General features: G+C 41.8%; 1 protein-coding gene across 4 annotated transcripts in view; it reads right to left on the minus strand.

The window, feature by feature from the left end:
• CLDN10 (claudin 10) overlaps positions 1–16,089 on the minus strand; it is a 130,892-nt gene that overhangs the window by 17,658 nt on the left and 97,145 nt on the right. For 3 of the 4 annotated variants that reach the window (XM_017859216.1, XM_017859215.1, XM_017859217.1), the window contains exons 2-3: positions 2,793–2,954; positions 2,623–2,704 (exon numbers count right to left, since the gene is read on the minus strand). In XM_017859216.1, coding sequence (XP_017714705.1) covers positions 2,623–2,704; positions 2,793–2,954 — 244 coding nt within the window. Of the gene's footprint in view, positions 1–2,622; positions 2,705–2,792; positions 2,955–10,071; positions 10,377–16,089 lie in introns of those variants that run through there. The other variant, XM_017859214.1, reaches the window with a different exon arrangement.

The following is a 16,089-nucleotide window of genomic DNA, read 5'->3' on the forward strand; positions in this document are numbered from 1 at the left end:
GGATGGGGATGGGGAGGGGGAGGGAAGGCGGAGATGGAAAGAGAAATTCCAAGAAGCTAATGAGAATGGAATAGCTCAATGTAGCACTAAGAGGTTGAAAAAGAGGAAAACTTCTCACAGCATTTAATTACTAAACTGAGTTTAATCAAAATCTGAAGAGAGAATAAGAAATTCCAATGGCACTACACTGAATTAGGTGACTGAGCTATAGCAAGCACAGAAAACAGTCACACAACGATAGGTTTAAGTTATTGTTTGTACACAAATTAGCCTTGACTATTTGAGGAAAGATTCCAATGATTGTTAAGATTTAGACAAGATATCCTTAATAATTGTCAGGAAAATAAAACCAGTAATATAGGAAAGATAATGTAGAAGAGTGAGCAATGTGTTTAATAAAATAAACCATGAGAAACACAGGTTTGTTGCATATTTATGATATCAAACCCTAAATAAAAATGTATCATTTAAATACAATTATTTCATTTAAATATTAAAATATTTCTAAGCTTCAGAAATACAGCCTCGGTTTTCATTTCAACATTTGCAGCCATGTACATCTGTGCAAATCTCATTTGAAAGATATGTCAGGAGAAAATTAATAAATCAGGACATGTTTTTGTATCATAGGCAGGGGATAAAAAAGTTATATTGGGGTCTAAAACATTTGTTTTGTTTCCCATTTAATAACATTTCTGAATAAAATGATTTTAAATGTCTAGAAAAGGCTGGGCATGGCTGCTCATGCCTGTAATCCCAGTACTTTGGGAGGCTGAGGCAGGAGGATCATTGAAGATCGAGAGCTGGAGACAACCCTGTGCAACATAGCAAGACCTGTCTCCTTTAAAATATGGAAAAATTATCCGGGGCCGGGCGCAGTGCCTCATGCCTATAATCCCAGCATTCTGGGAGGCCAAGGTGGTCGGATCACCTGAGGTCAGGAGTTCGAGACTAGCCTGGCCAACATGGCGAAGCCCTGTCCCTACTAAAAATACAAAAAAATTAGCTGGGCGTGGTGGTGCGTGCCTGTAATCTCAGCTACTAAGGAGGCTGAGGCAAGAGAATCGCCTGACCCTGGAAGATGGAGGTTGCAGTGAGCCAAGATCGCACCACTGCACTCCACCTTGGGCAATAAGAGCAATAACTCCATCTCAAAAAAAAAAAAAGTTTTCAGCTGTGGTGGCACATACATGTCCCAGCTACTCGGGAGGCTGAGGCGGGAGGATCACTTGAGCGCAGGAGCACAAGGCTGGAGTGAACTATGATCACACCACCGCACTCCAGCCTGAGTGACAGAAAGAGGCCCTCTTAAAAAAAAAAAACGAAAGTTGATGAACAGTATATATAGAATATTGTCACAAAAGTTACAAAATAGTGGAATATTATAAATCATGCATTTTAGGAGCCAGTGTTCTGAAGTTCAACTGCCTGGTTTGAATCACAGTTCAATCAGCCTACTAGTTTGGTCCAAGTTCCCTTGAACACATTACTTGGCCTCTTTCCTAATTTAAAGAAAGAGTACCAAGAGGACCTACTTAATAAGGTTATAAGGTTGTTTTAAGAATAAAATAAAATAACATAATAAAATAATATTTGCAGTGCTCTGCTTGGCTCCTGGTGGGGACTCAACAGGCACTAGCTATTATTTTCATTATATTTCATGATATAAGATTTACTATTTATGCATAAGGTACACTTAAGACAGAACTAGACCATCAATTTCCTGAAGATTCCTAAAACCACTAGAAAAAAAGTAAAGCCCAGCTGACCAGCTATTTCAGTAATATACTCCTTAAAAATTCTATAAAATTTGATCTGAAGTCTAAAATAAAATTACCAGCCTCACTGATAGCAATACACACACATATATATATGTGAGGCTTCCTAAAGAAGGATGTAGATATATTCTTAGGCAAGACAAAATATTTAATATATTAATTCTGATTTGGTATCCCTGGGTTTTTCCCAATCCAAAGAAATAAGCCTAGGGAAACTATAAAAAGCAACAGCCCATAGTTTAAAAACACCACCAACAAGCAAACTGATCCGTTAATTCCAAAGCATTCATCTGCAAGACCGACCAACCACATTTGGGTAAAGGTGCCGTGCTCCTACAACATTTTTCAAAAACCTTGCATCATGCACAGTTTCTTTATAAAGGCTTATTAGGTGGAGCTTGTTAAGACAGTAGTTAACACAGCAAATTTAAAAGACCCAGAAACTATCTTCTGGCAAATATCATTTTGAGTGGGCAGCAATCGAGACAAGCTTTTAATTTTCTATTCGCACGCCGCATCATTCTTTCCTCCCCATCTGACACCTTTCACTTTTCCTCTACTTGACCTCAGTTTCATGATGTACAGCCGACGATGAAATTTATCGTTCTAAATTTGATGCCTTGAACTGTTTAGAGACAAGACACTGCAACACTAGCAAAGTAATTAAATGTATGTTTTGCGTATGTGGCATATAACACATTTAATCTTGAATGATGTCATCAGTTACCATTTATCAGTATGTCTTACTTTCAAAAGTCATATAGGAAATTCATGTCCCTTGGTTGAGAATATTAATTTATATACATTTCCTGTGAGCTGGAAACAGACGGAGAGGAGTACTTACTTTTGCTCAATAAAGAGAGGATCAAAGAATTCCGTTGTGATTTTGTTTGCATATAGGGAACAGCCGGTCATTGAGCACAGCCCTAACAAGTATCAGAGGGAAAGCACTATGGTTAGTGTGATTTCATTAACATCATCAATTACCTTGCTTGGAAGAAAGTTACTATTTACCTGACAGTATGAAGACAATCCCAGCCAAACAAGCAATTTTAGCTTTGGCTTTATCGGAGCCTCCGACTTTGGTACACTTCATTCCAAAGAGCGCAAATATGGAACCAAAGAAGCCCAGGCTGACAGCAGCGATCATAAGTCCTCTACATGCCTGGATATAACCTGCAATTAGAGTAGGTCATTTACATTACATAAAGCATGTGGCTGTCCAGGGAGAAATCCTCATTTTACATTGTCATTCTGGATGTTTGTTTTCCAAACAGATAACTGTAATGGTGAAAACGTGGCAAGACAAGCAAGAAAGGAAAGCAAGTTAATCTACAGGGAGTGCCTATTCTAGGTCACACACTGTGAAGTGCGGTTTATGCGGACTCCTCAGGACAGATCTCTGAGTGTTATTTCCATATTCACTGATGAGGAAACTGAGGCACCGCAAAAGTTATGTGACTTACCAGAGGTGAGTTAGAAAGTAGCAGACATGGATTCCATCCCAAATCAGACTACAAACTCCATATAACATGGCCTTGTACTGTGAAAAAACATCATCTGCCACCATCACAACTCTGTAGCTCCTCCGCTCATTGGACCTTGGTTTTGACGTTATCAAATGATAAGATTTATAACTGGGCAGCAGAAAGAGCTCCAAAGAGTCAAACCTTCCAATATTAGTGGAATATCATTATGAACCAAGGCGGGTCTAAGGGAATATTTTAGTGAAGTACTATTATTTTCAGGGCATATATAATAAAACTGGGTTTTAAAAAGCACTATTTTGTAGAAGAGTAATTTATAGTGATTAAGTCAACTGTTCTCCTATAAATGAATGCCTTTAAAGTATCCTAAAAAGTATGTTCTGTGAGTTCGTTTGTTCATCCTTCCTGTGTTATTCTTTTTCTTAGTCACGTATTTTATTTGCACAGCCAGGGTACAGGGTAAACTTCAGTGTGGCTTTTGTCCAGGTTTTTACATTAACAGGGTTTAAACTAATAAGCTTTTACCACATCAGTCATTTTCATTTCAGCCTGAAACAAGGCCAGATTTCAATCTAAAATAGTGATAGTAGCACATACTGGGTGTAAGTAAATATTTGCTAAGCAAATGAACATATATACCTACATCAGATTTACATTTGGAATTAAACTTTTTAACTGGAAAAAACTTCTCGTGTGCCAATATATGACAAGTCATTTATTACTGGTGTTCAAGCACAGCCACAATAAATAATAATTCCGAGATCATGATAATCATGAATTTAGGGAGTACATACTAGTGGCCTCCAGTTCAGTTTCTTCTTTTTCTTTTCTTTTTTTAAGACAAGATCTTACTTTTGTCACCTAGGCTGGAGTGCAGTGGCATCATCATAGCTCACTGCAGCCTCCAATTCCTGGGTTCAAGAGATCCTCCTGCCTTAGCCTTCTGAGTAGCTGAAACCATAGGTGCTTGCCACCACCTGTGGCTAATTTTTAAATTTTTTCTAGAGACAGGGTCTCGCTATTATGCCCAGATTAGTCTCAAATTCCTGGCTTTAAGTGATCCTCTTGCCTCAGCCTCCCAAAATGCTGGGATTAGAGGCATGAGCCACCACACCTGGCCCCAGTCTGTGTTTCTTTGGAAAAGAATGAAGTTTTAATCCTATTCCTTGGACCCGTTTTTTAAGAGAAAACGGGAGCTGCTCTACTTAATTGTAAACACTTTAGACTCCCACAGATGCAGACTGCAAGGACAGTCACCTTCTATTGTGTAGTGTGAACAATTTCCATACAAAAAACAATTTCACTAACACCGTGGCTATCAAAAACAGCAAAACAAACTTATTTTTAGAAAAACAGGATAATGAAGGCTTCTTTCATAGCAAACATTGTGCTGCAGGGCTATTTGAGTCTCCACTGCCAAATGCTGAACCAGCTCTATTTTAAACTTCAGTCCTCAAGTTCCCCAGCCAGAGCCCAGACAGCAGGTAGAGGCAAGACAGAGAGGGGAAGCCTGTCAGTCCCTTACAAGATTCAAGAGAGCCTGCGAGGATAACCCATACTGGTTCATCACTTGCCACCAGGGCTACTCGGACAGTGTGGTTTCACTCTTTTTGTGAAATTCATTTTAATCTATGGTTTTGAGGTTTTATAACTGACCCTGACTGCAGTCATCAAATAAACAAAAAAATGGGGGACTCATCTATTTATATATACTCCCAGGAAACATTAGCATGTACCCTAACTTGCATTTCCTTTAGTTATCTTCCATGCTTTGTTAACAGAAAGTGCAAGTTGTCAGGAATTTACCAAAGGTTAAATTAGACAATCTGGTCATTTAGAACGCAGAATGCATTTCCCAGATGATAAACAGTGGGTAGAATTCCAGGCCAACCAATTTGATTCTTAATATGACAGGGAAAATAACAGTAGTCTTTAAACTTTATGTAATCACCACTCATAACATTTGTCCCAAGTTTCTCACTCTGAGATGCCCTGTCTCAGCCCTGGTATTGGCAGCAGGGCCCGCTTTGGTCTCTTGACACAAGCATGAGAAGAGAAGTGGGCAGGGCAGATTCTGATCTGGTCAGGTCCTTCTTTTGTGCCAACCAGAACCCGGATTTGGAGAGTGAGGTACCTTTCTCCAGCATGAACAGTAGCAATAACTTGCTAATTTTGCGCATGCACAAAGAAGGCAATTTATAAGGACAATCATTGGCCAGATTTTCTGAAATGGAGAGCAAAGAGCTGGGGATAAACTCCCCTGCCAACCATAAATGTAATGGAGTTGCTCGTAAGCCTGAGATTTGTAAATTCTCAGTGTTCTAAGGCTACCAGTCCTTACAATATCCACAGGTCAGAGCCAAGATGATTCCAACAAACCCTTTCAGAGTTCATCTTTTGCAAAGCAGACCTCTACAGCCTTGCTTTTTAACAGTTCCTGAGGGCAAAACTTACAAGTAACACCATCAGGAGAAGTGGTAGTAAAAACCTAGTCAAGGAGGCCATTATTTTTGACAGGTCTAATTTACTGACACTGTTAATAGCTAATTAATACATTAAGGTGCTGAGGCATGAACATATTTATTTAGAAGTTCTCTGAAGTATAATTTATAGTTAGTTCTCCTGGGAGAAATGGCAAGCATTCCCACTAGCAAAATAGATGGCATACACTAAAACAAGCTGGCTGAAAATTATTCTCAGCTGAAGTTCAAGTGGTACTTTGAAAGGAGTATGGGTTAACAATAAACAGAAATCACAAGCTCATTCAACTGTGAAATTTTCAAATAGTAAAATACAGCGACTTTAAATTAATGAACTCTGTTGAAGGAAACCTTCAAGGTGTTCCTTAAAAGTTAAGTATTTTCCAAATTATGTGTACTTTATTTGCAATTGCAAATCAGCAAAAAACGAAAACATCCACTTGGTGGAGACAATTTGCTAACAGCACCTGTGCTAGTTGCTGGATTTTTTTTTCTTTTTAGAGGGAAAAAATGTGCTTTTATTTTCCTGGTAGCTTTGTGTACTTCTGCAAATCCTTTGAGAGAACAGTGGTATGAGGAGGGCAGGGACTCTGAGTTTCACCTCTGGTGCTTCTATTTACCCGAGGTATGCCCTTGGTTATAGGACCTAATCTCTCTGAGGCTCAGTTCTCTCTTCTGGAAAACAGGGGTAGCAGCACCTCCTTCACAGGATGAATAATATGGGTGTCTGCTGAGTAGTATGAAAGTCATCAAAGCATCCCTTCATATTATAATACTACAATGGATTCTAAGCAGAAATTAGAGCTGGGTTCTTAACATGGCATAACATTAAATCTAGACATATAGCTTTGCTAGGCCTCATTTTCCTTATAAGGAAAACAAGTGGCAATGATACCCCTAGGGGAGGGGAATCAGAGATTTCTTTATATAAGAATTTAGGGCTGGGCGTGTGGCTCACACCTGTAATCCCAGCATTTTGAGAGGCAGAGTCGGGCAGATCACTTGAGGTCAGGAGTTCAAGACCAGCCTGGCCAACATGGTGAAACCCTGTCTCTACTAAAAATACAAAAATCAGCCAGGTGTGGCAGTGGGCGCCTGTAATCCCAGCTACTCAGGAGGCTGAGGCAGGAGAATCACTTGAACCAGGGAGGCGGAGGTTGCAGTGAGCAGAGATCATGCCATAGCACTCTGTCCTAGGGGACAGAGTGAAACTTTGTCTCAAAAAAAAAAAAAAAAGAAAAGAAAAGAAATTCAGAATAATGACCTCATCGTTTGACTCTAAGAGTTCTTCCACCTATCACAAGATAGGCAAGAGTCACGAGCCTTCTCTCTCCCTTCCTGGATTGTCTTCCCAATCTAGAGCTCATGCGTGGGTTTAAGGGCAGGGCTGTTCTACTCAGGCCACCATGGCAACTTTCTCCAAAGGCAATGTCAGGACCAGCACTCACCAGATATGGCTGCCCTGGAAATGCAAGGTAGAGAGGCCAAACAGAGGGACCCTATCCTGGAAGCTTCCACTTGCAGGTGGGGGAATCAACTCCCCTCCACAGGAAAACACAGTTGCGTGATTTAACCCTCCAAAATGTTATTCTGAGAGATGCAGAAAAGTAAGTTTGTTTTGCGGTAAGAAATGCCCTCTTAAGCCACAGATGGCAAAGTCATCAAAAAACAGGCTGATAAATATGATTCTATTACAAAGTTCAAAGTCCTGTATGAGAAAAGGCACCATAAATTTAAAAGACAAACAATGGTGTGAAATTGCAACCTGCATAACAAATCAAGGACTGAACAAATCATCAAAACCACGAAGAAACAACAGAACCATGGGCCTAAGATATAGATGCCAATTCACAAAAGAGAAAAAAACAAATCATCAGTAAATATATAATAAGACGGGTTTTGACCATTTTTATAACCTGTGATTTTGACCATGGCAATAAGGGAAATTCCAACTAAAGTGATAACAAGATAGCCGGGCATGGTGGCACACACTTGTAATCCCAGCACTTTGGGAGGCCAAGGAGGATAGATGACCTAAGGTCAGGAGTTCGCGACCAGCCTAACATGGTGAAACCCTGTCTCTACTAAATACAAAAAAAATTAGCCAGGTATGGTGGCACATGCCTGTAATCCCAGCTAGTTGGGAGGCTGAGACAGGAGAATTACTTGTACTTGGGAGGTGAAGGTTGCAGTCAGCTGAGATTGTGCCATTGCACTCCCAGCCTAGGCAACAAGAGCAAAACTCCATCTCAAACAAACAAACAACAACAAAAAAAACCAACAACAAAAACTGAATTAACAGTGGTGAGAATGTGGAGAAGCAGGTACTTTCATACACTGTCAGTGGAAAGTAATTTGACAGTATGAACTGAATATTAAAATGCATGTGTATTCTACTGCTCTTACAAAACCATGTCTCAGTGGAATGGAGTCTACAGAAATATACACACGTACAAAGAGGTGAATATAAAGATTTTCAGTAAAGCACCACCAACAAAGAAAAGTTGGAAAAGGTCCAATGTCTACAATGAATCCATGGTTAACTAAGCCATTTTATGCAGTTTAATGAATATACCATGCATCGGTTACACAGAGTCACTTCTATTAACTACTGACTTGGAAAAATATATTAATTTTAAAGTATTGTACAACAGTAGGTAGTGTCATGCCATTTATGTTTTTAAAAGTCATTTTTTTAGTCACATGAGCACACAGAAAGACCATTTTGCAAGTTGGATGGCACATAAATGTCACTCCTCTCTGCTCTCCTAACCAGGACAACTATTCCTACTTCCTCTTCACTCCCTCATCTGCCCCCAAATAGGTATGGTACCACCTCCACTCTCACTGCAGACATGTAAGAGAAAACTTTATTATTCTGCACTTAATAATATTCATAGAGCATTTATTTCCTTCTCTCCTTTGTCCCCCAGCTGTCCTACAGAAGGAAGCATACCTATCTAGCACTATCTCAGGGAACAATAGAAGAGTGTTACAACAGAAGAGTGTTCAGAGGACAGTAACATATTGCTGACTATAAACCACAGAAACAAGAGAATGCCTGTTCATCTACCTGGATGTGTGCTCTACAAACCACAGAAAACTCAACGGTAATGCTGGGGGAATAAACACTGTTCTGGCTGCTTATTTTACCTAACAGGACACGGACCCGGGCGCCACCCTTCTAAAACTAGATGCGTATTCTTTATACGGAGGTTCCATCAAATACCACGTTGAGCAACAGTTTGCTTTTCGTGGCAAACCCCATCTTAGAGGAATCAATTATTTTCTTTCATTTACACAGCTATGTAAACAAAAACTGCAAGTGCGGTAATAAAAGAAAAAGAAACACCTGAAATCTAGAAATACATAACGTAAATAACTCCTCAAGTTTCTGCCGGGATCCGTTTGCTCTAAAATCCTGGAAGCAAAGAGCCTAGAACTTGGGCAATCACTGGGACCGGACTGACATCGGCTGTTGTCTTGAAACTCAACAGAGCCAGAGTTCTGTGTGAATATCCACCAGCTGCTACCAGTATAAGGCCTAACCGGAGCGACGCAGGTGAACCTCTACAAAGGAATAACCCAGGACAGCAGCAGGCAACCGGGGACTCGGATGCAGAACTAGTCAGCTCCTGGGCGCCACGCTCGCACGGCCCAAGATTCCCTACCCTCTGCCGACTCACTGCGGCACCGCAAGAGCTATTATTTTCCTGAAACTCGGCAGCAGTGTTTGCAGTGTTGCCTCGGCGGACAAGTTTGTAGAAGCTCTTTAAAGGGAAACAACAACAAAGCCTGCAATATGTTTTCCCCCTTCCAACCTCGCACCCCCCACCCCCGCCTACTTTTAAAAGAACCAACGAAATGGCTCAAGGGAGGGCAGGACAAGCGGATTTGGCTTGCAATGACACCGTTTTCATCAGAACCCAGCCTTCGGGGAACGTAGGGGAGGTCATCCCTGCAGCATGAACTGTGGGTCCCAGCGGTCACCAAGATATGGGGGTGGAGGGGCAGCCGCGTCCTCGACTCTCAGGACGGCAAAGCTCCCCCATCCCCCGACGCCTGGGAGTCACCAACCCGGGCCTGTCTGCGTGTCCCCCCTCCCGGGGTCCCGGGCTCGAACAGGCGCCCCGCGAGACAGCCGTCAGGAGAGGACGGGCACCAGGGACCGTCCCCGGCTCCCCGAGGCCCTGTGGAGAGGGACGGGGCGGGCCTCAGAGGAGTCCAGTCCGGGGGTCCCGCTGGGAGTACTGGGGACCAGAGGGCGCCCAGCGGGCTGGCCATCGAGGAGGGAGGGCCGAGGGCGGGGGCCGCGGGGATGCAGACCGTCCAGCGCCAGCATGGAAGGGAAGTCCTTGCAGTTGGAGACGCCCGTGGAGTCGGTAACGCACGCCTTCCACAGGTTGGCCCAATAGGTGGCGGTGGTGATGACCGTGCCGTCAATGGTAGACACCTTCCAGTAGTCGGTGGGCAGCGTGGAGGACACCAGTACCCAGCCCGAGATGGAGACCATGAAGGCGATGATCTCCGAAGCCGTGCTAGCCATGCCGCCCGCTGCAGCCCTGCTCGCTCTAGCGCTCCCACTCTGCGCCGCGACCCCCGCACTCCCAACCCAGCGGCTCTGCCTCCCGCCTCCGCCTCCGCCTCCGCCCACTGTCCCCGCCCACCGCCCCGCCCACCGGACCCGGCGCCAGGGGGCGCGCGCGATCCGACACACCCATGCCCCGGCCCGTGGGGGGCTCAGAGGGCTCGCGATAGCTCACCGGATTCTCCACCTGCAGCTGGTCAGCGCCCGCGTGCGGGAGGAAGGCCGGCCTGCGCTCCCCTGCGCTCCCCCGTGCGGAAGGGCCGCGGAGAAGAGCTCGCTTGTTGGAGTGGCTCAGGTTCAGACTGGCACCGGGTGTGGACAGCCTGCTGCGCCCCCACCTCATCACCCCGACCCAGCCCTACCCAAGGCAAATAGCTTGGCTTCCTGACTACCTTGTAGAAGCAAAGCAGGAAAAGCCTTTTCCGTGCCCTGAAAGGACACGGTTTGGCAACTCAGCCCTCGGTTTGCTGAACTCTAAAGGTTTGCGTGCCACGTTTGTTTGGGTGACTCTGTTTGACTTGTCAGGGAGGGATCACTGTGCAGATTCTGGGCTGGAAACCGGCCTTGCCCTCAAAACTCTGCAGTTCTTTTTGGCCTGGTGGTATGCGGAAAGTCCTGGCAAAAAGGTACGTGGCACAGGCCTAAAGTCAAGATAGCAGCAGATGGGGCATCCTGACAATCTTGATCTTGCTGGTGTACTCATACCAATGCACTACACAGAGGGCATTTGTTTAACACATTTTCCCTGTAGGTCCATTCCAGCGCCCAGGTCTATGAAAGGATGCTGCTATCCCAGTCAAAACTGCCATCTTGACTTTTTTTTTGTTTTTAAACCACCTCCACCTCTCACGCCTAATTGAAATATAAACTGATTCATTCCTTCATCCCTACATTGCTGTCTAAAGGTAAACATAACGATCAGGGTGTACTTCTGGCTCCTGAAGCCACAAATCGGCATAAATGAGAGAACAAGGACACTGGGGTTATTATTTGTCCACTTAAAAGTTCTTGCAGTTCTTGGTATGAGCTTCCAGGGTTCACTTGTTGCCAAAAGTAACGAAAGGTCTAAAACCTATCAATCAGTCTGCTGTGATAAATCTCGTACTAACCCTCTGTGTCACTATCTTTAGGTAGAGACATTCTGGTTCAATGTGAAGAATTTCTTAATTTCCTTTTGTCATTTTTTTTTTAAACCAAATGGGTGCCCAGTGAAATTAGAAGCGACAAGGTAACTGGGGAAGAGAGGAAGCTGGACATAGAATCATCAAACCTTAGATGGGAAGAACCACTGGAGACCAGCAGGACACGCTCCACACTCAAAACAATTATCCTGTCTATTTCTAGAGATAATGTTTAGCCCATGCTCCACCCTTCAGGACCTGCAGTTCAGCGCATGGCAAAATATCTACTGTGTTTTTTCATGTTTTGACAGCCCTTTTAAGAAAGTTTTTCTTCCTATTGAGCCCAAATCTGTCTGTCTTCAATGTCTATCTAAATGCTGTAATCTGTGCTCTGAGAACACAAAGTAAGTCCTACTCTTGCAGCTGTGCAGCGGCTGGCAGGCGGTGGGCTTCTATGTGCTTAACAGTCCCACCGCTTTCCTGAATGGGTACAAGGGTGACGATGCAGACACAGTTACCCTACTGTTGTGCTCTGAACCCCAACTTGTCCTGATGTATCATGTTAGGTTCACTGGTAAGCTAAACTTAAAAACCGAGTTTGAGAAGTATCTTCCTAACCTCTTTCTTCTCATCCTCCTTGCTATGCAAAGCAGTCACCTTTGAGCAATGACTACAAAGCATCCTCTATTCTTTTGTATGGCTTGCCTTTTCAAAGTGTTTTATCATCTGTTTTTTTGCCCTCCAGCATATTTCCACTATTATTTCTATGCCATATTCCTTTCTGAATAATCTGCCTATTTATGATCCAATTACTATTTGAAAAACACAAAAACCCATTAACCATAACACTTCTTACTGATTTTTCTAAAATTACAAATTACACAAATTTAATACTTTATTTCTTGGCCTTGTTTGATAGTCCCTTTGTTTACTGTGACTTGCCTATGGTAGGTACTCACTAAATTGATTATTTCTTTGTTTTTACCAGACAAAACCCTGACTGACTTTTGACACAAAACAAGTGTAGTGCTGTGACCTTTAAGACTCCAGCACTTCCTAATTTATCACCTAGTTGGCTATAAATTCCACTGTGTTTGGATCCAAAGGCACATTGTTTGTTTTAAAGAAAGAACTTTGAAGAATGGTTTGGTGTTTTAAACCAGTCTTCAAAGTTTATTTAATATATAATGTAGTTCTACCTATCATACTTTAAAAATCCATAAACCCAGATTACCATTGCAACATAGCATCCAGAGGAAACAAATTCTGAATTCCAACTCGGAACACTCTTCTCTCTCTGCTGCATCGCCACACCAGTGAAGCCAGAATCTCTGGGGGTGGCCATGGTAGCAGTATTTCCAAAACTTCTAACGTGTACTCAGGCTGAGAACCACAGCTCTGACTGGTTGAGCTTTGTGTATATGTGTATAAGCAGTTAATTTAGCATAACACATGGTGGTATGCATCACAGGAAGAAAGAATATTAATCTCATTGTTGAAAACTTTGAAAAAAGAAATATTCTATTACTGTAGAGATTGCAACACACAATTTCAACTTAAAAGGGATTGGAAACACCACAAACAATCCATAAATTAAGACTTAAATGGCAGCACTATTAGTTCCTTTGCCAGCTAAAACAGACGAGGGTCGTCATGCCTGTGGACTTTTTAAATTTTCCTTTCTCCTTTCTATGAGGTTAAACAACCCTAAACTCTTTTCTTTTTCTTCCCTAGAATGTACTACATAGTTACTGTGGAAAGCTGTATATTAGAGGCCATGAAGTGCCTGACCAAAGAATGAAAAATGTTAACTTTCTTTAATACCTAGATAATAATTATGTAATGAATCAAACACTTTTATTTTAGAATGTCTTATATCTCATGCTTCTCAAGCTAGTTTAGTCAGGAGAATTCTAAAGATATTATGGAGTAGCATATAATCTAAAAGAAGAATGTCCAGAAAATAAAAATGGACCAAATAGAGATTTTTGAGAAGAAGTAATGGATAAATGGCTTGTTTTGCTTTAAGATTATACAGTTCCCAAATAACCTTTGCAGTTAATCTGCAAACTGATTTATAGAGTACTTTTGACTGATAAATGCTTCCTTATTTTCTTTAGGATTCAGTTCACTGAAATTTCGTAACAGACTATTCTTAATTTAAATTTAGAATATAAAAGATGAATACATCAAAAAAGTTGCCTCCTCCCTAAATTATGCAAAGTAACATCGTTAGTTAACAATAGTTAGTCTTTAACAAACAAGCTGTAGATCTGTTTCCAATATAAAACTATACTGATCTATGAAAGTTAATAAAATTTGACCCAAAGACAATATAATGCCCTGAAACATATCGAACCTTTCCACTTTTTGAGGTCTAAGTCACTGGAATTAGCGTTGAAAATTATTTCTTTGGCTTATTATGGTTATTAAGGAGAAATAGAGGATTTCCCCCACCCTGGGGTTGTTCAGTAGGAGTGAAAACCAGTTTAGCCAACTAAACAGGAGATTTGCAGAAATTCCTTACTTGAGATTCGGTACACCTACCAAGCAACACAGGTGTGCCTTTCAATAGCTCAAGGATTTTCTAAGCATCACATTTGGTTTCAGTATACATTAGCTCCTTCCTAGATTCCAGTGAGGTGGCGTGCTGCTAATCAGGTGGGAAGAAACTGAATTCCTGATGATACTTGGCTCCTAGGCAGTTGTCTTTTTTAACTAACTAAAAAAAAAAAAAAAACTGCCCAGGAGCCAAGTATTGTTACAACGTGTTAAATAAGACATTAATGCTGGTACCAAGATATTAAAAGAGCATATCTGTGTTCTTTTTCCTTCCATTTTCCCTAACATTTCATTTATCTTAATGCTTTAAGCAAATCCAGTGATATTTGTAATTACTTAGCATGAAAGCTACAGAGTGATAGAAATAGGAATGAACACTTATTCTCACCATTGCATCACCATCATTTATATAAATATATATATAATTGTTTTTGCAACTTATAACTATACAAACAGTTGCCTTATTTTGTCATTTGGCAACCTGTGAAGTCGTACTCCATCAGAATGTTTCTATGGGCCTATTACAAGTCAGTGCCATGTACCTTGTGGATTTGTTTTTCATGCATTCATTTGAAATACACTCATTCCCAATTCTAAATTATCTTAGGATCATCTAGACTCCTCTTGAGCCCCTTGAGGGGAGGAGTATGGTTTGGGTCCCAACAGGAATACCCTTCGAGCATGGAATGACTCTCACTCTGGGATGCTAGAACCTTCCAGGGCTTGTAGACAGGTTGGGTACATTTTGTTTGTCCATAAGCACTTGATGAATATCAATTTAACCTCCCACCCAGGTCGGGGCAGTATGTTAATCTATATGTTTTGGGCAAGTGATTTTATGTCTCTGAGTTATAGCTCCCTCATTTGTAAAACAGAGGAGTTATTTTGGATAGCTTCCGAGACCACTTTCAACTCCAAAAACCCCTGAGTCTAGGATTCCTGATGAACTCAGTCATTCACAGATAACATCAAGGAGAGGAGAGGAGCAGTTTTCCTTTGGTGTCTTTATTTTATTCCCACTCACTTTCTGCCTCCCTCCTTTGCTAAATTTAAAGGTGGCGTCCGTATAGATGTGTATGTGGGAGGCAGTGCATGGAGAACATCTAAAATCTCTACATGTAGATTTATTGTCACTTTTTCCTTCTGTTTAGGAGAAACGTGATAAAGCATGGTAGTTTCATTCACTTAAGAATCAGGGAGATATAGTGGACAGAGGGTAGTTGATGTAACCAGAAAGATGTGAGATAAAATTCTACCTCTGAATGCCCTTGGGCAGGTCCCCTAATCTCACTCAGCATCACTTCTTCAAGTATAAAGCGGGACTAAATGACAGCTTCTTTCAAAGGCGTTGTGCGGATTAGAGAGAATGTATATGAAGGACAGGAATGTAGTAGATGCTTAGTAAATAATGAATATTATTTAGTTCACTCATGCCTCTCATTTCCTTGTGTCTGTTTAAAGAGATAAAATTACATTTTTCATAAAAGTGGTATTAATCAGTCAGACTGACAGCAGTAAGTGAGTAAGGATGAAGTGTATTGCAAATCTCAAAGTAGGAAAGCAGAAAGTGTGGAGTCAAATGCCAACACGGAAGGGACTGGTGCCCAGAGTGAGGGCAGAGGGAGGGAAACCAGGAAGTCAGAGCAGAGGTTAGTCCAGGGTAGCAAAGGTGGTGGGGGGTGCAGGGCTTGCAAAGGAAAGTGAGAAATAAAACCGGAGGGCAGTTAAAATTTAAAAGGGTGAACAGCTGGGTGCTGTAATCTCTCTCAGCCCTTCCAGAGGCTGAGGCAGTGAGATCACTTGAGCCCAGGAGTTCCAGACCAGCCTCAGTAACACAGGGAGAGCCCCCATCTCTTAAAAAAAAAAAAAAAAAAAAAAAAAAAAAAAAAAAAAAAAAAAAAAAAAAAAAAAAAAAAAACCAGCCACCTGTAGTCCCAGCTCTTCAGGAGCATGAGCCAGGAGTTCGAGACCAGCCTGCCTGTCTCTACAAAAAGTAAAAATAAATGAAAGAAGTGACCAATTATAAGGCAGAGAGAGTAAAGGGAACAGAAATTGCAAAGAGAAAAGCAAGGG

Source organism: Rhinopithecus bieti, unplaced genomic scaffold (genome assembly GCF_001698545.2).
Source record: "Rhinopithecus bieti isolate Rb0 unplaced genomic scaffold, ASM169854v2 scaffold_46235, whole genome shotgun sequence".
NCBI lineage: Eukaryota > Metazoa > Chordata > Mammalia > Primates > Cercopithecidae > Rhinopithecus > Rhinopithecus bieti.